Source organism: Hydra vulgaris, chromosome 09 (assembly GCF_038396675.1).
Source record: "Hydra vulgaris chromosome 09, alternate assembly HydraT2T_AEP".
Taxonomy (NCBI): domain Eukaryota; kingdom Metazoa; phylum Cnidaria; class Hydrozoa; order Anthoathecata; family Hydridae; genus Hydra; species Hydra vulgaris.
The window spans coordinates 60,894,302-60,917,288 of NC_088928.1; the positions used below are offsets into that span (position 1 = coordinate 60,894,302).

At 27.1% G+C, this 22,987-nt stretch overlaps 1 protein-coding gene across 1 annotated transcript in view; it reads right to left on the reverse strand.

The window, feature by feature from the left end:
* The window catches only part of LOC100208181 (3-galactosyl-N-acetylglucosaminide 4-alpha-L-fucosyltransferase FUT3), a 35,415-nt gene extending 14,820 nt beyond the window's left edge, over window positions 1-20,595 (reverse strand). The window contains exon 1 of the mRNA XM_065806248.1: window positions 20,221-20,595. Within this exon, the coding sequence (XP_065662320.1) occupies window positions 20,221-20,422 (202 nt within the window). The 5' untranslated portion in view covers window positions 20,423-20,595. The remainder of the gene's footprint in view (window positions 1-20,220) is intronic.
* Between the last annotated feature and the right edge of the window lie 2,392 nt (window positions 20,596-22,987).

Here is a 22,987-nt window from a genome sequence, read left to right on the forward strand (position 1 = left end):
AGTTTTTTAAATAACGATAAAACTTAATGTACCTCCGCATTAATTTAATTGTTTTGACAATAAAATGTTGTTTAATTGTCGAGGTAGCAAAATTGTTGTTAAAAGAGACGTTTTTTTACATTATAAGTCTCTTTCGACTACGAGATAAGAATATATATATATATATATATATATATATATATATATATATATATATATATATATATATATATATATATATATATATATATATATATATATATATATATATATATATATATATATATATAAACAGTGCCGGTTTTAGCACTACCAGCGCACAGTGGGCCAGAATGCACTTTTACTGGACAAAATTCATAACTAATTTAATATTAGAGCTATATTCACTAAAATTAGTCTGAGTACTAATATGATGTCTGCGCTTTTTATGAAGGTAATATTTTTTTATTTCGTTGCTATGGATACCTTTATTTTGCTTAGCAACAACCTACTTTTGTTATCTGCAGATATTTTATAAGTGCTATATTCACTAAATTTGGCATGAGTACCAATATGAGATCACACTTCTTACAAAAGTGATAATTTTTTAAATTTAGTTGTTATGGATACTTATATTGCTTAGTTACCGGATACTTTCCTTAGTTACAAAGTGGTAAATTGATATTTGAATATCTTATCGGATTTTTGACCCACCTATATTGAATAAAAATTGAGTATTTAGGTAAATAATGTTTTAGGAATAATAAAAGCAAAAAATAGTGCAAGAAAACGTTATCAATTTTAAATTACATCAAAAAATTATAAAACAATAATATCGTTTGAAGATTGTTTAAGTAATTGTAAAACATCTGAAGGAAATGCTTTATGATTTGTTTGGTGTGATGTTGATTTACGCAATGATGAAATAACAGGATCACTGGAAACTAGGAGTCTATTGATAAGATCAGTATTTGTTGCTTTTCTGGATGTTTTTCGGCTGAAATTTTCGCGATAAGATTTAAAGTCTTTATTTCTAGCCTCTTGAGCTTCCTCTGACATAAGTCCGATGGGTAATGTAAGGCTTTTAATTATGTCATGTCCATGTATCAATACTTTTTGAACTGATTGAGCCATGTAATACCATGGATAAAGGGACACATATAGTCTAAAAGTGTCAAAACAATAATCCTTGAACTTTAAGCAGTCTATTTCATATCCTGAAGAGAGCGTTACCAAGATAATGTAAAATCTGAATTTAAGGTTTTGGTCAATACCCAGAATTTCAGCTGTTTGTTCATATGCTGCAAAAGCACGCCTTGAGGTATTGCCATCATTACTTGTTCAAGAACCACCACTTTTAGGGAAATCAACAACAAGTCCCATTTTGTTCATAAAATCAGTCTGAATCTTTTGTTTAGCTACAGATGCCTTTTCTTTGTGTTCTTTAGATCTTGCTTGCCACTTTCTTGTTTCTTTTTTATATGCAATGTGCAATTACATCTCAAAAAATCGAATCCATGCATGAAGACTAGAAAGACCATATTTGAACTCTCTGTTAGTATAATCTATATTAAGGATATCAAGACTATTCATATTTTTTGGAGAGACACCACACACTGAACAGCATTGGTATGAGTTATTTTTTTCAGATAATATTGTTTGAACCTTCCCATCAATCATTGTAAGTTCAATAATACAGTTCACTTCAATAGAAGATCCGCAAACCTCTAAAAAAATCATACCCAAGCTTTCTATCTCACTTTCAATGTACTGATTTTCTTCAATCACAGATTCCTTGGATTCCATTTCGTATGCAAATCTTATGGGTCTACAATAGGCTGTGGAGGACGACTTTTGATTTCTCCAAATAGGCACCTTTTCGTTGCTGTTGTTAAATCCAGTCAAATCCAATGGGACAAGACAAGTAATAAATAATGATTCTTCACGCTTTAAATCTCTGTTAATGTCGGGTTCTGATAAAACTTGTTTATAAATGCTTTGGCCAGTAGCACCATCAAAACCAGCCTTACACGTTAGTATCATTGTTTTTATTGCTTTGTCGTTCAATATCAAGTGCCTTAGCACAGGTTCCTGAACTGCACAGATTCTTTGCAAAGTATGAGTCATTAAATCTTTTAAGGAACTGAAGCTGAATAGTCCTCCACTGTTATGTTTGCAGGATAACATTTCAATTTTGCATCTCTGACATCATTGTTAGCGGGGTAGATGTTATATTCTTTCTCCAAGGCTCCGCTTCTAATCAATTGATAGGAAGCTTTTGTCAGACTTGCATCAATTATTTCACAGTATAGTTTGCAGATTTCCACTTTTTTTTATACAAGTAAACAAATCGTTGAACAGCTTGTCTAAAATCAACGTCTTTAAAATCAGCAAATTTTGGCTGAATAAATTTTAATATATCTTCAGTAATATTTTGTTTTGAAATACTAAGATTGTTTTTTTGGAGAAAATTATGAATGTCTAAGTTTAACAAAACCATATCTAAATAATTATTGTAACAAGTATTTTGTATTTAAAAGTAAAATGTTATAATATATATGCCGCCTGGACTACTAATACTTGTTAGTAATTAAGTTACTACAAGTGTTAGTAATTAAAATTAAAAGTAATTAAATTACTGTCAGTGTTAGTAATTAAATTACTAACAACTACCGAAAATATGTTGTTGCTATGTATATAACCAAAAAAAGTTAACCTCATAAGAATTCTGAATCTCATTTTAATACATACCCCCAATATTGTGTATTTAGCGCAAGTAAAATACTGTTAAAACAACGTTAATGTAAAAATGAGTTGTTGCTATGCAAAATTTAGTACCATAGCAACCAAGTTAAAACATACATAAAATCTGAACGGGGATTTTAGGGGACGAGCAATCAATTAAAACTCGATTGAAGCATCATATAGCTCAAATAAATATAAGACAACACATGGCAAATTGTTGTAATTATTAGTTATTGTGCGGCAAAAAATTAGTTTCTTAAGAAATTTTTTTTTTAATCTGTGATTTTCAAAGTATAACTGAGATAACATGCTATAACAAACTTATTTCACACAATGGTTTTTCTTATCTCTAAATACTCTAGAATAACATGTACTAATTTTTTGTTTCAAAAACGTAGATGTAATTGAAATATAACACAACGTTGATGTCACCGTTAATTACTTATTTATAATTTTTTTTTTTTTATGTTATCTCAATATTCAAATGCTTAGAGTCCTGGTAACTAAGGGATTTAATATAAATAAATTATCAATAGATTTCTCCTAATATATGTAGTTACTAAAATTAAATAGGTTTTCAAGATTAGACAACTAAAATTTTTCCCCTTTTGTCCACCTACTGGCCCACTGTGCAGCGCCCTGTGCGAGATTTCTACGGCGCCCCTAGCTCAATTTAACCCCATTCAAAAAAAAGGCAAAGGGTAAAATAATCAATTAGTTTCGCCCCTTTATATTCGGCGCCCTGGGCCATCGCCCAACCAGGCCCTACCCTAACGCCGCCACTGTATATGTATGTATATATGTATATATATATATATATATATATATATATATATATATATATATATATATATATATATATATATATATATATATATATATATATACATATATTAGTAAGAAAACATCAATTAATATGAATTCTCTTAATACAATTAATAATTTGTTATTAGAAAATTTCGTTGGATTATGGTTACCAACATCATCAGCTGTAAAAAATTTATACAAAAAATTTTTTTTTGTAACGTTAGAAACAGTTTAAAATTAGCTGACGTCAGCAGTTGAATACTTTCTTTCATGCTTACGTAAAAATGTAAAAAAACGGAGCCCAAAATTTAGTTTTCACTAACTGACCGTTTTTTAAATAAATTTCCGCCATGTAAAGGTGAACATTGGAACCTCTGTATTTCAAGAGCTTCGCGCACTTTTCAATTAAATTTTTTTGTTTCAACCTTAATTGTTTTTACGTTTTCCCACTTTATTTCTTGTGAGCAAAACTTATTTTGGGTGGCTATTGCAGACTGATAATGTTTCCCCTCGTTTAAACTTTTTAGATATTGCTGAGTTCGAGTCCTAATTTGAAGTTCAACTTTACCTGCGCATCTCTTTGAGCATTTGCACTCAATCAAATAAGTTCCGGGTTGACTATTATGTGGCAGTTAAGTTTTGTTTTTTGACGTTAGTAATTCTTAAATTTGGATTAGGTTTATAGACTATTCAAAAGCCAGCTTTCTGAAATATTTTCCTTTGTTTCGGGAATAGTGATGGTATCCGCGGTAACGATACAGTAGGGAGGTTAAGAGAATCTGAATTTTGGCAATTTTTAAGGACCGTTTATTCCAATTAAGTATACAATCTGTTTAAGTTGGCATATGCTGTACCCATTTTCTTTAAACATTTGAATAAGGAAATTAATCTCATCTTGTAAATATCACTGCATATAGAACAAACCCTGTGAACGTAACCTTTAAATATTGCGTTTAGAATCTATGGGTCATGATTTGAATGAGGTTTAATTTGGATATTAGTAATGACTTCTTTTCTGTAAACTTTAAACTCGTGTTTTCCTTTTATTGTTATTTATTATGGTTAAATTAAGGAAGTTTAGAGTTCTATTTTTGCTTTCAGTTTCGATCGTCTATTGTATCGCAGGGTGTTGATTGTTTAAGATAATTAAGAATTGTTCTGCTTCTTGAGTGTTGGAAAATCTAGCGTGACTGTCGTCGACAAATCTTAGATAGGATTTTAAGTCAAGAGGAGAACTTACTGCCATTGCAATTTTGAAAACGTTTTGGTTATGATGTTGTTAAATTGATTCTGCAAAGACCTGTAGAACCAGAATTCTAGAGCTCATGGATTTCGTTGTTCCACAGGAAATAACAACGGTGTAAACAAAGCTGTATGAGTTGTCTTGTTTCAGATATAATCTCCCATAAATTTGCTTTACTAATTTTAAAAAGAGGATTTTGGTTTTTGTTAACACAGGTTGTATTTTCTTTACCAATAATTTCAGAGTTCCATAATTAGGAGTGTTGATAGTTGATATAACTATTCTCATAGGATAGGATTTTTCAGGTTTGTGAGCTTTAATTAGACCATACATTCGAAACGGGATGGTCATACGAGGGATTTAGATATATACTATCATATACCGTTTTTGAAAATAGCTGTTTTTCATTAAGTTGTGAGAGATGAGTTTTAATATTATTAGCATAACTAGATGTGGGATCTTCATTTAAAACTCTCGTTGAGCTAATTTGTTTGCGAATTTCTCCAAAGCTTTATCTATTCTTACAAAACCATTACCCTTATCAAAGGGATATATATCAATAATTTTGTTTTCCTTAACTTTAAAAAGAGCTTTTCTTTGTTCTCTTGTTAAATTTTGATTTATTTTTTTACCCATATTAAGTTCTTTTAAAACATTTTTGTCAAATTCTGCTCATATTCAATCTTGTTCCAATTTTAAAGCTGAGGTTTCTGTTGTTGCAATAATATCCATATAAGGTATATATTTCAACGAAGGTACAAAATGTGGATCAAGATTAAGAAGATCATTTTGGTTTTTTGGAATATCGACATTGCATAAGTTTAAAACAGCGTTCTTTGTATGGGTTGTTAACTTACAGATTTTATTATTGTGATTATTTTTAAATTCGTTTTGAAGAATTTTAAACTTTTTGAATAGTCTCTCTTTTGATTTCAGAAACGTTATTTCGCGAGCTTTTTCAGTTCAACTTTTTTGTAATCTATTTCATCAAGAATAACTTTAAGATCTTTCTGGAGATTTTTAGTTTCATTAACAAGCATAAAATACCAATTTCAAATCTATATCAAATAATAATACTAACTGCTCTCTTTGTATTTACAGGACTAATAATTCGCAATAATTTCGAAATAAGTTTGTGTTTTTCACATTTTTGTAAAAATATATACTGGTTTTTAGACTTAGCTACAGACTTCTTCAATAATTGTAACTGTTCAGTTTGTTTGTAAATATCAGCTGCGTATTTAGCTGTAATATATATCTTTAGTGTTGACATCGTGTATAAGAATATATGTTATATTAGTAAGAAAACATCAAATAATACGAATTTTCTTAATATAATTTTTTTTTTAATTTTTATTTTAGGTGCCCCAAGAAGTCCTAACGGTCTTGTCACAGAGCACCGCGGAAGTGCATTTAACCAGGAAGTTCATGCCTCCTTCCTTACCGTGACGCGAAAATTTGTCCAGAGCTCGTTTCGAACCTGGATCTGGATTTTCTGGATTATGGTTACCAGCATCATCACCTCGTAAAAAATTTATAGAAAAAATTTGTTTGCATTTTTATGTAAGCCAGAAAGAAGCCATTCAACTGCTGACGTCAGTTAATTTTAAACTGTTACGAACGTTTCTTCCCAAATCAGTAATACATCTGGTCTTCGTTTTTTTGAAAAATCAAAACCTCATTTTGAGACATATTATTTTTCGCTTACCCATTAAAGTTTGTTTTGCACCTTATTTACGCGAACCACCCGTTATTTCAACTTAAACAGTGAAAACAATTAAAAACAGCCTGCGTTTCTAGACTAATCTTTCTATGACTGACTTGTCTTAAAACTATTAAACTTGTTGCGTATAGAGCATTCCAAGGAGTCAAGAAACGTTGACATTATAAGAGGATTAAAATCTAAACAAAGCCGATAAAATAAAAAATATACCATCGAGATTTTTAAATAAATTTTTAGGGTAGCGTTTTATTGCACATAAAACTTTATAAAATATTAATTATAATATATAATAGGTGTTTTAAATTATATATCGAAACTAAAAAAAAACAACCACAAAATTAGATTTTTTAAACTTCCTGAAATAGTAAAATATGACAAAGAGCCTTATTCTCTTCGACTTGATACCGGTTAATTTTTTATTTACTAAAGATGGAGAATCTCATAGAACATTAGATAAAAATTTTAATTCAGTATGTGATTTGGTTAACTTTAGTAGCATTTAATTAGCAAATAATTTGAACAATAATTTAAAAATAATATGCCATTAAACTATATAGATGTTTACAAGATTAACTGAACAAAATGTCATTTTATCTAAAAAAAAAATTTAATGTATATTAAATAACTTTTCTTCTCTCTCTCTTAACATTTTTATTCAAAAGTTAATGAAAATTTTTTTCTCAGCATGCATTTTTTTACTTTTATTGTGTTTGTTTAAATGTATAATATCCCTAAATGTTTTTTTGTCCCAAAACCATTTACCTTTAGCAACTTTTAATTTTATAATGTTTGATTGTAAAATGTACCAATATACAATGTATACTGGTACATTTTAAAATCATATCGCCATCTTTTGAACTGATGTGATAGTAACAAATATGATCTTGTAATGATAAAACATTACTTTCAATGTGTTCATGTTCACTAGTTGCAAAATTAATTTTTTAAAGGTAAGGATTGATTATATGTTAAGATATATGATATATGATATAAGATTATATGTTATGATTATATGTTATGTTAAGATTTCTTCACAAAAAATCTAAAAATTTAAATCTTTTACTGTCTATCCAAAAAATTGTGGCATTAATATTCAGTAGCAAGAAGTTGAGTTTTTACTTGGTAGTAATATCTTTGGTGTTTTTTAAGCTAAAATTGAGTTTTTTTTTCTAATTAACGATAACAAGTTTTTTCAATTTCAATCATATCTTGCAATGGTTTTTCTATGACTGTATAGAAATTTAATCTCTAAGCATATTTTTTTAAAAAAGAACACTTAACAACACTATCACTAGATGGTGTTGTTAAGTGTTAATTATAAGATTCAGTAGAGTATTCATGAGCTGATGCAAGGACGTTCATAAAATAGCTGCCTTTTGTTTTGATTTATAATTAAAAAAACATTTTGTTGCAAACTTTGCTGTTAGGTTTGGTGGTAACCATTAAGAATTATAATCAGTAACTGTTTTAGATTCTCACATTTTATTAGTTTTATCAATCCAAAATAAAACTGTAGCGATGTGTGTAGAAGCTTCATTTCTTATTTAAACGCTTCCATGATTTATAGGTCTTCATATCTTTAGATGTATAAAAACTTGGTGTAAATAATAGATAAATTAATAAATCAGAGTAAGCTACAGCTAGAAAAGTTTCTTTATTGTTTTTGAATTCGTTATTTGGAATTGAGAAAGTGTCTATGTACCTTTGTATAAGATTTATGATCATATCTGTTTTTGGAAGGTACATCTAATATTTTGTAGAACAACATTTCTTTATATACCAATATCAGTATCTTTTCGATAAAAGATTTTACAATTGAGGTCATTTACAAATATTTAAAAACTAATCTTAAGTTAATACCATGAAATAGCATTATTAATACAAATAATAATGATAATAATAATGATAATAAATTATAAGAATAATAAGAATATTATAAAAATAATTAAAAGAAAAGAAAATTTTTTTAATCCAAATAAAAACCAAACACAAAACTAGGTTTAATATTTTAAATAAGAACCCATTATGTGTAAATCAGGATAATTAATGTAAATGTAATAATTAATGTCAATGTAATAATCTATACTCCTGTTTAAAAGATTTGCATAGAATATAATATTCACATTAAAAAAAAAAAAAGAATTCAGTGAGCTCTATAAAAGACTTTTTTAAATACTAAGAACAAAACAACATAATCAAATTAAACAGTTTTTTTATACTTTTAATGGTTCGTTTTTATAGCAACGGTTTTTTTCTAGGATTATATTTTGACAATACCTTCGCTTCCTTTTTTTTTAAGTTCTGTAGTCTTTTCAACTTGTGCATTTCTTTTTCCGTTTCATTTTGAGCTTTATTTTGCATCTGCTTTAATTGTGATTCATATGCTTCCTTTAGAAGTAAGAACTAAAAACTTGTCTGAACTCTTAGCTTTTTTGCACTTTGTAAAATTGGATCTGAATATGGCAAAATATCATTATCTCCATCTCCTGGATAAGATGAACTTTTAAAAAGGAAATTTGGTGCAAAAGATCTAGTTTTTATAAAATCAGAAGCTAAAGGAGTTGAAACTATAAAATCAATTTCATGCTGATCAATAGGCTGTTCAATTTCAGAGTCAGACATAATCCTATAACTGTCTTGAAACTTACTAGTAAATGCAGCTTTATTACTTTCAGCTTTTAGTTCTATAGTTTTCATACTTAGTTCCACTAAACCATCACTGTTATGTTCTGGAATTTCTACTACTCTCATTGGTTCAGCAAAATAGTCATGATCATTTGCTATAGCAAATCTTGGGTTGGTAATTAGATGTTGTTCCAACACAATATCTGGTACTTTTGTGCTGTCTGTTGCTTGATTAATCTGCTCAATTGTTGTTGTATTACCAATTGTTTTAATTTGATCAAAGAGATTAGTCACAAACTTGTCTTCAGAATACACATAGTTTGGCAAGTAAGCTTCAGCCAGAATAATCGAAGGATTATATGGAAAGAATCCAAATGATTTAAAGCCAAATTCAATATTAGCTTTTGTCATACTTTTGTTCCAGGCTTTTGTTAAAAGTCCGATAAAGTTGGCCTGTTTATTATAACCCTAGGGTGATTAGACATCATATCCTGGGCTGCTTTATTATATGAAACTTTGAATGGCTAAAATACAGTTCAATCGCAAGGTTGAAGCCAATTGCTTGTATAAGCAGGTAATTCAACAATTTCAATTCGGTTTTGTATAGCCATATCTATTAACTTTATGAAACTGTGGGAATCGTGACCATCCAAAATTAAAACTTGTGGATGTTGTGGTTTAATGTTTTTTAAAAATGTAAGCTTAAAACCATAGTTTTGCAATCCCTTGTTTAGTCCATCTAGATTTACTTGGACTCCAATTGGTTGCTTCAGGGGCATCTAGAACTTGAAAACTTTGAAGGAATTTTACTATCTTCCTTTTTAGAATTGTTATGTTATGTCGATTTATAAGTAGTCACCATCATTTATTAGATGGTTTGCCATTCTTAAAAGAATATCCATATTTTTTAGCAAGCTTGCCAGCATATACCATGAACTGTTCTTTTCCAAAACCAATGCCCATTCTAGCTTTGTTGTCTGAGAAATCGAGTAACTTTTTTTCAAGATCAAGTGACACTAAACTTTTTCTTCCTGCTTTTGCACCAATCCCAACTTTTGCATATGTTCTGCTCTGCAAAGTTGCTCGGGGTACTTTGAAAAATTTAGCAGCAGCTCTAATAGACATTTAAGGTAAACTAATAACACTGTTTATAGCTTCAAGTAACACTTCCTCTTTATATATCACACATTTACCTCGAGTTGGATGACATTGTTTCTTATTATGAATTTTTTTATTATTATTAGCCATTCTAAAATGAAAAGTTTATATTACAAATTATTAAAATTTTTAATTAAAGATTATTTTTTAATACAATTTCATTTATAAGCAATAATCTACATGAAACAATATGGGATCTTTCAATTACTTAGACTTTTGTTTATTTTTAATTCATCATCCTCATATTTTAAAAATATTATATGAATATTTAACTAAATAAATGCATATACTTAAGATCGATAACTTTTAGGAAATACATGTAACATAAAGTACTTGTATTAAAAGAATAAAATCTACTAATACAAATATCTTACAATTATAAGTTACTTTTAGACACTCGTGAACCTAATTTTGGCCTTGGCCGGAATAAGGTTTATACATGGCCGGATTTTGGTCTTTCTTCCAGGTGCATTTAATTCAGAAATACAATCTATAGAAATGACTCAACATAATTATAAAGCTAAAATTGCCTTTTTAAGAAATATATTTATAGTTTAAAATAATTAACATTTCGTTAAGTAATAAATATTTAATGTTTACAAGCTTCAAACAGAATGCTTACATGATATTTTAAATCTAAAGTAGAACTTTTTTGAGATGAATATTTGTTATGATGCTTCTTCTATTATAAACATCCGCCAACTAAAATAATGTTTTTTTTTATTGACTGAGTTCATACCAGTCTCAAAAAAGTTGCATTTATAAACTTAAAGCAAAAACCAAGACAGAAATATTAAATTTAAAATGAGGCTGGAATTCGGTCACTGGCTCGAATTTGGTCACTTTATCCTAACGTGACTTAATACGTTAAATAAGTATCTGTAAACTAACGCAGAATATCATTTTGTCTGCTTAACGATTCACTCATTTTTGACACCGCAAACAGTTTGTTTAATATTTTATCCTCTCATAATGGCAACATTTCTTGACCCACGGGAATACTCTTAATCAAAAATACCAAATCAATTCAAAATTTATTATATTTATATTTGATAACGGTTTTTTCTAAAATAAATAAAATATAACTTTTTATTATTTCATTTTGTTTTATTTAAGTATGAAGTGACATTTAAACATTTTATTTGTCTCGGAACATCTAAAACACGATTGCGTCGCATGTCACCAAGCCTGAATAAATGGCCATATTTAATTTCTTTAATTGTGGTGTGAGTAATTGGGATATCTAAAAGTCGCGTGACAATTTTAATTATTAAAGTTTCGTGTGAAATCAGGATTTCATTAGACTACATGGCGTGAAATTTTCTACAGTGTTTTTTACAACTGCCACATAAAGAAAAATGTTGTTTTTATAGTTTTTTCTATTAACGTTGCTTTTTTTCAGGGCCAACAACACCGGGGGGTCAGGGGGCACGTGCCTCCTCCCACTCTTTTTTCTAAAGGACCATTTTTTTTTTTAAGAAAATTCTGGATATAGAGGAACTTTTTTAGAAATTGTGCCCCTCCACTTTGAAACCAGTGTCGTCGGCCGTGTTTTTAGAAGATTTTATGATTCAAGGTGTTATCCGGGGATTTTGTAGAAATTTTTGTTTTAATAAATTAACGAAATTTACTAAAAATGTTTTATGTTTTAGTCGCAACACCCCTAAAAGAAAACTATTTTTGAATTATCGTTGGTTTTTTTATAAATATAGTTGGTTGCTTAATAGCAGAATTTTAGTTTTGAGGCTTTTTTTTTTCAGAAAGCAGTCGGCAATTTTTAAGGATTTGCCCCTCCTCATTTTGTTCTTAGAATTCTCCCTGATCATAAGCTGTAACAAATTTTGAGTTTCTCAGAAAATGCTTAAATATCGCAAGTGTCGAATCATTAATTACTCATTTTTTAGTTTTTTTCAGAATGTCGGTTTATCAATTTTTTTGAGATTATAAAAACTGGAAAGTGGTTAGATACGTCAGTTAGGGTTATTTGTGGTGGTTAGATACGTCAGTTAGTACTATTTTTTTAAATTAACAATAAACTCTAAACGGCTTAGGGGCGAGTGGGGCACCATGAAACATTGTAATTGTGAAGGTATCTTAAGAGTTGTAATAACCACTTTCATATGGTGAAACAGAAAGATACTACTAGTACTTCGTTTTGATAAAAAAAATTATTTCGTTTAATATCATTAGATCTGCGAGGAGTCGAATTTCGTGTTTTTTTGATGACAAAGTAATTGATTAGAATTTAAAGTTGCTAAGTTTTAAAGTATACTATTCAATGAGTCTATCGGTAAGTAACATTATTTCGTAAACTGCAATTCATAAGCTCTTTACTTCATTAAGCAAAATTGTTGAATAAACAAGTTGATACTAAAAATTACGCAATTGTTTTCTGTTAGCATGTATGGGGTATCTTGATGCAGTATTTGCGAGTATACAATATATTCCTAAAACTGTAGAATAGTATTCCATTGTGCCATTAACAATTCTAAAAATTGTTTATTTCAATATTTACAGTCAATTTTTAAGAGATTTATGTAAATATATTGTTAGGAGTTCCAACTTCGATACAAAGCCATTATTTATTAACGCTTAAGAATGACATTTAAAACGATATATTGTCTGGATTTCTGAAATGTGATTTGGATCATTATATGCACCATTAGGGTTAAAGTTATAACTTTTTTTTGTCTTTCAAGTAAAAATTGTCTTCAAGTTTTATACTTTTTATTATCTTTTTTTAATCATAGTTTGTGTCATGGGACTCCACCTTGATACAAATTCCTAGTTTTACTCTAAATAGCCTTATAAGTTTAACCTGTTACATTTTGGTAATTATTAAATTTGATTTTGTTGGTATAAATTCATTCTATAAATCAAACCTGAATAGAACTAACAATTTCAACCGCTCTAAACAACGTCAAGAAAAAACTTTACTTTTGTACTACTATGGGATTTTGTAAAAAATGTCTCAGTAGAATTTAACAAGTCAAAGTAGTATTTAAACAAAGTAATATTTAACATTCCTTAAAAACTAAAAGTATTTACTTAGAAGAAGCAAAATCAAATAAATATGTCAGAAACTTCTTAGAACTGTTTAACAAAAATAGCATTGCTGTGTACCCAAACTTTAAAAAAAAAAATTGATTTCCTATGCGTACAGGCTAACATAAAATATCCTTTTTTACACAACAGAGTATCTTTTGCGGCCTTGCTTGCTAAAAGTACAAAACAACAGGTTGTTAAAAATAAAAAATATAAAATCTTTGTAAATGACTCCCTTCGCAATTTTCGTAATTCTCCATCTGTTGCTGAAATATGAAAATGTTTTAAAAATATTTTAACACATTTAAAGACTCTGACAATCCAATAATAATTTTCTTAAATAACCTTAATTTTTTAGTTGAACTTTCAAATTTATTGAAATTTATCGTTCAAAAACTCATAAGTGTATTATGAGACAGCAGGCGCCACCATAAGTTTAGGAACTCAAAATTTTACCCAAAGACAGTTATTGGGTTAATATTAACTAATGTAAAGATTTTTTTTAGTCTATATATTTTTTTTTTAGTAGTATATTTTTTTTTTTAGTAGTATATATTTTTTTTTTAGTAGTATATATTTTTTTAGTAGTATATACTTTTTTAGTAGTATATATTTTTTTAGTAGTATATATATTTTTTGTAGTATACATTTTTTTAGTAGTATATATTTTTTTAGTAGTATATATTTTTTTAGTAGTATATATTTTTTAGTAGTATATATTTTTTTAGTAGTATATATTTTTTAGTAGTATATATTTTTTAGTAGTATATATATTTTTAGTAGCATATTTTTTTTAGTAGTATATATTTTTTACTAGTATATATTTTTTTAGTAGTATATATTTTTTTACTAGTATATATTTTTTTAGTAGTATATATTTTTTTAGTAGTATATATTTTTTAGTACTATATATTTTTTAGTAGTGTATACTTTTTTAGTAATAAATATTTTTCTGTTTAATAAAATAAGTTACATAAGAGTTTCACTTAAAAAAAATATAAATAAATAAGACAATTTAAAAAACAGACTGCGACTCAAAAAAGGTATGGGTGATGCAATACCACCTTAATCTTTTCATAAATCCCCTTAAAAAAATAAATATCGTCAAAACGTTCTAATTAACTGCAGATAATAGTAAGGTGTAAAATTTCCAATTGAAATATTCAAAGATTTAAAATATATAAACTAATACATAAATAACTAAATGAATTATTCTTTACTTTTTCAATTACTTCCTTTAAAGAATAAAAATTAAAATTATTTCAAAAAAATAAACTCATCGGAGCTATTATTATTTTTCAGAATTAAAAATATGTTTTTTTGCTTGAAGCTCAAATGAGTTTAATGATTTTACGATATACTTTTTAGCATTTTTTTTTTGAAAATAATTCCATATCTTAGGTCCTAGAAATGCTATTGAAAACTCTGTATATTTATTTACTGATGGTTTTGAAAATGATAACTTTACTCTCAGATTATTAATAGATTTATCCAAGGCATTCGACACCGTCGATCACTTTATTCTGTTAGTAAAACTAAAATGGTACAGGGTATGTAACGAATTATATTATTGGATAAAAATATATCTAATAGAAAACAATATATTCAAAACAAGAAATCCGGAATACTGAATATTCTTTGTGGAGTGCCTCTAGGATTGATCAGAGAACCGCTCTTATTTTTAATTTATGTTAATGATTTTAATAATGCATGAGTAAAACTAAATGCTATCATGTTTGCAGACGATACAAATCTATTTTTATCTAAGTGCAATGTTAATTAACTATATGCTGACATGAACATTGAATTAGAAAAAATAAATGATTGGTTCAGGTCAAATAAACTTTTTCTTAACGTTGTAAAAAAATACAGTTTGTTTCATTAAAAAGAAAAAGTAGAAAACCTTCGTCTAAAACTGCCAAAACTTATTATAAATTTTAAACAAATAAAAAACAAGATATAAAGTTTTTAGGAGTTATTGTAGATGATCATTTACCATGGCTCCCACGCATAAAATATATAAAATCAAAAATTAGTAAAACCTTAAGTATTATGTATCGAATTCGCCCATACATAAATTCACAAAGTCTAATGCTGATATACTTCTGGTTAATTCATTGCTACATTACTTTACGGGTGATGCGGAAGTTATCGGACAAAATAAAAACGTCAATAACTTATTTATAAATAAAAAAACAAACTACTATTATATTTTTTTAAAATAAAGCATCTATCTTTTAATAAAAATATATTATTTTTTATATGAAAAAACACCACCATCTGCATTTGATCTCAATTTTCCTCTGACGCCTTTCATATGCGACTGTAAAAAGTTTAAATCAATTTCTTGTAGTTTTAATTTAATGCGATCAATCAAAACTTGCTCTGTTGAAGCTTGCCAATCTCCCTCGTAAACCTTCTGTGCCAAATGTCCCCAAAAATTTTCAATTGGTCGTGCTTGAGGCACATTTAGGGAATTGGATTCTTTATCAACGTAATAGACATATTGGTCCATCCAATTTAGAGAATCTTTAGAATAATGAGAACTTGCTAAATCTGGCCAAAATAAATAGTTAAAGTCTCCATGATACTTGTGATAGTTAAAGTCTCCATGATAAATGGAAGAAGTCGTTTTTCTAAATATTCATTAATATAGATTGATGAATTGATCGCTACAGTCTTGGAAGTGCGAAACAATGGCTCGGACATACCACGGTCAGATATGGCTATCCACATTAATAATTTTTTTGGAAATTTCTCTTTTCCTACAAAACGAACACTTTCTGGGCATGTCTTTTTGTTCTTTGCGTAGTATCCAGAATTTCCAGGCATGTTGTCCCCTGCAAAACAAAAGTATTTTTTGTCATCGATGACTAGAAGCGATTTTGTGTTACAGAGTTGGTTAACTAGTTTCCTGCTTCTTTTCTTTGCCTTTATTTGTTGTTCTATAGTGTATTTTGGAGTCTTTTCACGTTTTCTATATTTAATATTCATTTTTTTTAACTGACGACCAATTGTCGATTGATTTACACCGAATGTAATACCTATTTTTCTCTCACTGACCCCTTTTCGATTGTTGACAAGTCTCGTTAATTCGGCTTTCTTTTCTCTAGTCCAGGATGTCGGACGACAAGAGTGCTTTCTATCAGAAAACGATTGAACAGTTTCAAGTCTTTTTAGGTTATCATATATTGTACATCGAGCAAATCCTTCCTTTTGAAAATGATTTACGATTTATTTATTTTTTTATATTAGGTTTATTTACAAAAAACATTTTTAGTCGCATTCGAAAAGATTTTAGTTCAGCTGCATTTAACCTCGTTTTAAATAATTGTGTTTCAAATAATAAAGTCTATATTTTATAGAACGTTTATGCCTACGCATAAAACCATAACAACTAATTATTATGCTCATATAATAAAATTAGGATTTGTCCGATAACTTCCGCATCACCCGTTATGCAAATATTACGTGTGCAAGTTGTCAACCAGCAAAACTTAAAAAAACTCTTTGTTTACAAAAACATGCTTGTAATTATATTGTTGACAAAATTGTTTACAAAATCAATATTGTTTACAAAAACATGCTTGTAATTATATACAACAAAAAACGGGAGAACAAAACTAAACCTTTAATGATGGATATGAGAATGATGAACATATACCAGATAATTATTTACTAACACCTAAACGTCATGTATAAATATACTAATAATTAGATTATTAGTATATTTATACTAATAATCTAATTATTAGTATATTTATACATGAAATCTTTATTAGTAAATTTAATAAAAATCTAAATGAAAATTGTTTTTTAAGAATAAATAGTAATACATATAAAGTACTTAAAAAAGTAAACAAATGCACAGAGTATAGTTTAACTTATATAGGACCTAAGCTATTAAACTTTTTTCTGAAAGGCAATTAAAATATGACAAAATCATTGTTCATTTTAGTATCAAACAAAAACTTACGATTTAAATCTTACGGAATAATTTTTATTTATAACTTTTATTTTACTTACAGAAAAATTGATATATTTTTTTTTTTTAAGCTTTATATCTTGTTTAACTGTTTGAATTTTTAAATATTATATGTAATCTTTATATAGAACATGTTGAACATGACATTATATATTTAATTGGAAATTTGTATCTAAATATTTTATTTTATGACTTTTTATGACTACTAGTATTTATCAATATATATATATATATATATATATATGTATATATATATATATATATATATATATATATATATATATATATATATATATATATGTATATATATATATATATATATATATATATATATATATATATATATATATATATATATATATATATATATATCTGTGTATGCATATGTATACAAATATATATATATATATATTTGTGTGTGTGTGTGTGTGTGTGTGTGTATATATAAATATATATATGTGTGTGTGTGTGTGTATGTATGTGTATATAAATTTATATGTATATGAGTAAGTATATGTATGAGTATGTATATGTATATGAGTATGTGTGTGTGTGTGTGTGTGTGTGTGTGTGTGTGTGTGTGTGTGTGTGTATCCTTCTTTATTCACTATATGTATTATTAAATATTATATCTTCTTTTTTTTTGACCAATTGATGGTATTTGTACTTTAATTAATCTTTTTTTCTCTATTTTCATTTTTAAATATTATATCTTCTTTTATACTATTTTTTATTTTTTGCTAAATTTTCTACTTGATTTATTTACCATATTTTACTATTATTGTTATGATCTGTAGGGGCTCTATGAAAAGATTAGGTTGGTATTTTGCCATCCATTTCTTCTTTGAGCCCTTGTCGGTTTACTATTTACATATTTGTAATTATATTTTATTTTTTGTGAAAGGGTATTGTAGTTTATATAAACAGCAAAATAAAAAAATATAAATAAATAAGAATTAAAATTTAAAAAAAAAATTTTTCTGAGGCAATTTAAAGATATTTGATTGATTTGTTCTTAGGAAATACTTTTCATTTATATTTTTTTCAAACTTATAAATAAAATTAGCTGAAGTGAGATTATTTGTATATTTATACATGAAAATTAGATGAGAATAAATATTTATTTCATAAACATTCATCATTTTTATGTCTCTCATTAAGGGTTTAAGGCGAGTTTCCACTCATCCGTTTTTCAACGGGAAAGGGGAAGGAAAGGAAAAAATAATCACGTGAGCATGCGTAATAAAAGTTTTTATTTGTCCGAAGGAAAACTGCGCATGCTCACGTGATTATTTTTCCGTTCCCTTTCCCGTTCCCGCAGAAAAACGGATGAGTGGAAACTCACCTTTAACGTGCACCACTCTTTTTTTTTGTATATATTTCTACATGCATATTTTTAAACAGTAAATATATTTTTAAGTTTTGTAGGTTGCATTCTTTGTAACTATCCGTGGTGCAGGGGTTAGAGTTCTGTCTAAACAAAAAGGTTCAAGGTTCGATGCTGACTCTGGCAAGATACGCGACAAGGAGGAAGGCATTAACTTCCTAGCGAAACGCTATTCCACGGTGCTCTATGATAAGACCGTATCTGATATAAAAATTTCTAATTATGCATGACTGTTGCAAAAGAGTTACTTTTTCATATTCTTGAAGTTTTTTTTAGATCGGCGATGATTTTTAATTTTGATATTATTTCTCCAACCACAGCTGTGAACCTCTAAGTATTATATATCAAATACTAATGAGGCTTTCAGAGCATAATGAAAAATATTTTATAAAATTATGTTCAAGTAAGCTATTTCTCAATCTAAAAGATTTTCTTTCTTCTCATTTTTACGGCAAGAAACGTAATTTTATAAAATATTTTACATAATGCCCTGTCAGATTAATAAAAGAGAGAAAAAAAATCTTTTAGACTAAGAAATTACTTGAAATATAAAAAAATTACTTGAAAGTGATTTTTATTAATTTCTGTACGTTTCTGCAAGAATCTAAATAGGAAGAAGCTAAAATTCAACTTTTTTTCTTTTAATCCAATATAGGTTTTAATGCCACCCGAACCCGTCCAAGTACAGCTTTTCTCGATTTGAAAATTTCTTTATTTCTAATTTCTTTCTTCCTTTATTACATAAAAAACGGTCATTTTAAATCAAATTGTTAAATTTTATCATCAAATGAAAAATAAAAGAGAAAAATTTGTAATTTTTTCTCCCTTATTTGTTGTGATTTAACATCTTTTATAAAAGGAATGTCTAAAAAACCATCTTTTAAATTGATAACTTAAAATCTACAGGAACTTTTAAAAATTACATTAGTTTTTGTAAAAGTAATGATTTTACTCGAAGATTTTGAATTTTTTTAATATCGGTAGATTTTAAGTTTATATCAATTTAAAAGATATTTTTTGACATCACCTTTATAGAAGATAATAAATCACAACAAATAAGGGAGAAAAAACTACAAATAGAGCCATTTTCAAATCGAGAAAAACTGTACTAGAGTTGGTTCAGGGCGGCTTTAAAAGTTATATTGAATTAAAAGCAAAAGGGTGAAGCTTTAGCCCTACACAATTCAGATTTTTACAGAAACATACAGAAATTAATAAAAATTACATTCAAGCAAGCTACTTCTCAATCTAAAAGATTTTCTTTCTTCTCATTTTTACGGCAAGAAACGTAATTTTTTTAAATATTTTACGTAATGCTCTGTCAGATTAATGTTCTTTCCATTGATATATAATAGCTGGAGGTTCACAGCTGTGGTTTGAGAAATAATATCAGTTAAAAACTATGGACCAAATCTTGCGCTCTCTCTATTTCTCTCTCTATCTCTCTCTGCCTTCCTCTCTCTGTCTCTGTCTCTCTCTATGTCTCTCTTTTTCTTTTTATAAGTATAAATATAATAAACTCGGTAGAAAAAAAGTTGTTTTACCTGTTTTTTGATTGTTTTCTCGGTTAAAAATGCGATAATTCTTTAAGTCTTTTGTATTTAAAACTTGTTTAACAATATTTGCGAAACTTGGTTCTAATATGCCATGTTTTATAGATGTTGTAAAATAAAAGCATATATAAATAAAGAATGCAATCGAAAAGCAGCAAAAAATGAAAAAAGTTTTCCATTGAAATATTTCCATTTAAATTAATTTTATTGATCATTCAAATTTTGTTGAGTATTTGCGTCGAAACACGGCTATAAATATATATAAAATGTTTATTTTTAAATCATCTTAAAGTATCTTTTAAAAGTATCTTTTACTTTAAGAAAAAAAACATAATGAGTGTTTTGCATCATTTGTTCATTCATTTTAAAAAGATTTTTTAACTTATTCAAAGTATTTTAACTAATTAAAAATTCATTATTTAATAGTGTATTCAATATAAGCGTAATTCAATATTAAACAAAGATATTTTTTGAAAGCTTTTTCAAGAACATTTCGCTACGCATTGTGGGAGATAAATTATAAAAATCAAATTTCGCATTACGACTATATATAGCTCATGTTTAATGTTGTTCTTATTAATTTAAACTTTTAAAATTTATTAATAGATCTAAAGACAGAGTGTTTTGAAGATGACTGCGGAAATTTAGTAAAGGTTTTAATGAATGAGTTTTCTGCTAAAGGTCTAAAACTTGATAACAATGTAAATTTTTCTTAATGGAAGCTCAGTGACCGATATTTTTTTAAATTGTCGAAGAACTATCATGGTTTTAGTAATTTAAATGAAGAAAAAGTTATTTACGTTTGGAATCGCATAGTGCTAAGTTGGAATCTCTCTTCAAATATTGATTTTGCAGATAATAGTAATTTTCCAACACCAAACCCAGCAAACATGACAACGTTGAATCAACGTTGAAAACCGGTAGCAAAAGATGTTGCGGAAACGTTGACAAAGTAATCGATTTTGCAAAGATATGTAACGTTGTTTAATAGACGTTGATTAAACGTTATTGCGTAACGTTGAAAAAACGTTACTAAATGACGTTACAAAAGCGTCGCAACTAAACGTTGAAAAAGCGTTACATAAAAAGCGTTGTATTAACGTCGCAACTTAACGTTGAAAAAACGTTACTTAAAAAGCGTTGCATAAACGCTGTTAAAGCAGTCTATTTTGCAAGGATTTGTAACGTTGTTAGTAAAACGTCGATTTAACGTGACTCAAAGACGTCGAGTAAAGGTTGAAATATAACGTTGAACCAACGCTTAAATGCGCTGTATAAAAAATCGCAAAATATTATTAAACGCAATTAAACGTGGCTATAATATATATTGAATTGGCAAATAAAACTAAATTTTAAATTTGAACTAATTGTAATTTGAACAATAATTAATACAAACAGTAATATACAATGATAAATATAAAAAAGCTTAAAATATACAATTTATAGATATATATATAAAAATATAAATATTTTCTTTAAAATTTATGTGTGTGAGTGTTTGCATATATATTTATGCAATATATAAAACTACAATTAACAGGATATCGTATCAATAGGCCAGGATATCATTGAGATACAGAATCTAAATCAAAAAACAAAACTTGTACCATTAGTATTCTGAAAGCAAACGTAAAAAAAAAAATGTTATTAAATTAGTATAATTATTATTAAATTTAAAAAGTAAAAATAAATAAATAAATATATATATATATATATATATATATATATATATATATATATATATATATATATATAATTTATATATATAATTTATAATTATAGGTTCAGGTGTCACTCCATTGACTAGTTTTTAACTATATGAGTGACACCTAACCTTATTTATGTGAGATTATAAATATTATTGTAAATTTTCATATTTTATGGTTAAATAAATGGATTATTATTATTATATATAAAATATATAGATAAACAAATTACATATATATATATAAATTATATATATATATAAATTATTTATATATATAAATTATATATATATATAAATTATTTATATATATAAATTATATATATATATATAAATTATATATATATATAAATTATATATATATATAAATTATATATATATATATATATATATATATATATATATATATATATATATATATATATATATATATATATATATATATATATATATATACACTGTGTGACAAAAGTTATCGTTCACTTTAAAAAAATTACTAACTCTTAATTTAGAATAAAAGAAATGCAAGGAACAAGTTAAAAACTGAATAAAAACTATTTTATTTATAATTATTTAAACAAAAATTGAAAAAACAGAACAAGAAAAAAATTTTATTTTAATGTCTTGATGAAAAAGCAAGAAAAGTAACAAAAAGAATGTGACAAAAGTTATCGTACGCTTTCAAAATAGTACACTTTGATAAATATTATGGGAACTAAACTTATATTTTAGTATCGTGTATTTTGTCCTTTAGCTTTTACAACAGCAGCAAGACGTCTTGGGATCGATTCAACGAGTTTTTTTGTAATAGACAGGTCGATTGATTCCCACGTCTTTACAATTTGGACTTTTAATTGTTCAATGGTGTTTACACCTGTTCTATCTATTCGTCTATCGATTTCATCCCATAAATGTTCTATTACATTCAAATCAGGGCTTTGAGGTGGATGATTTTGTATGTCCCAACCTTTTATTTTCATAAATTCCATCACATCTTTGGCCTTATGTTTGGGATCGTTATCTTGAAGAAAAACGAAGTCATCACCAATACCA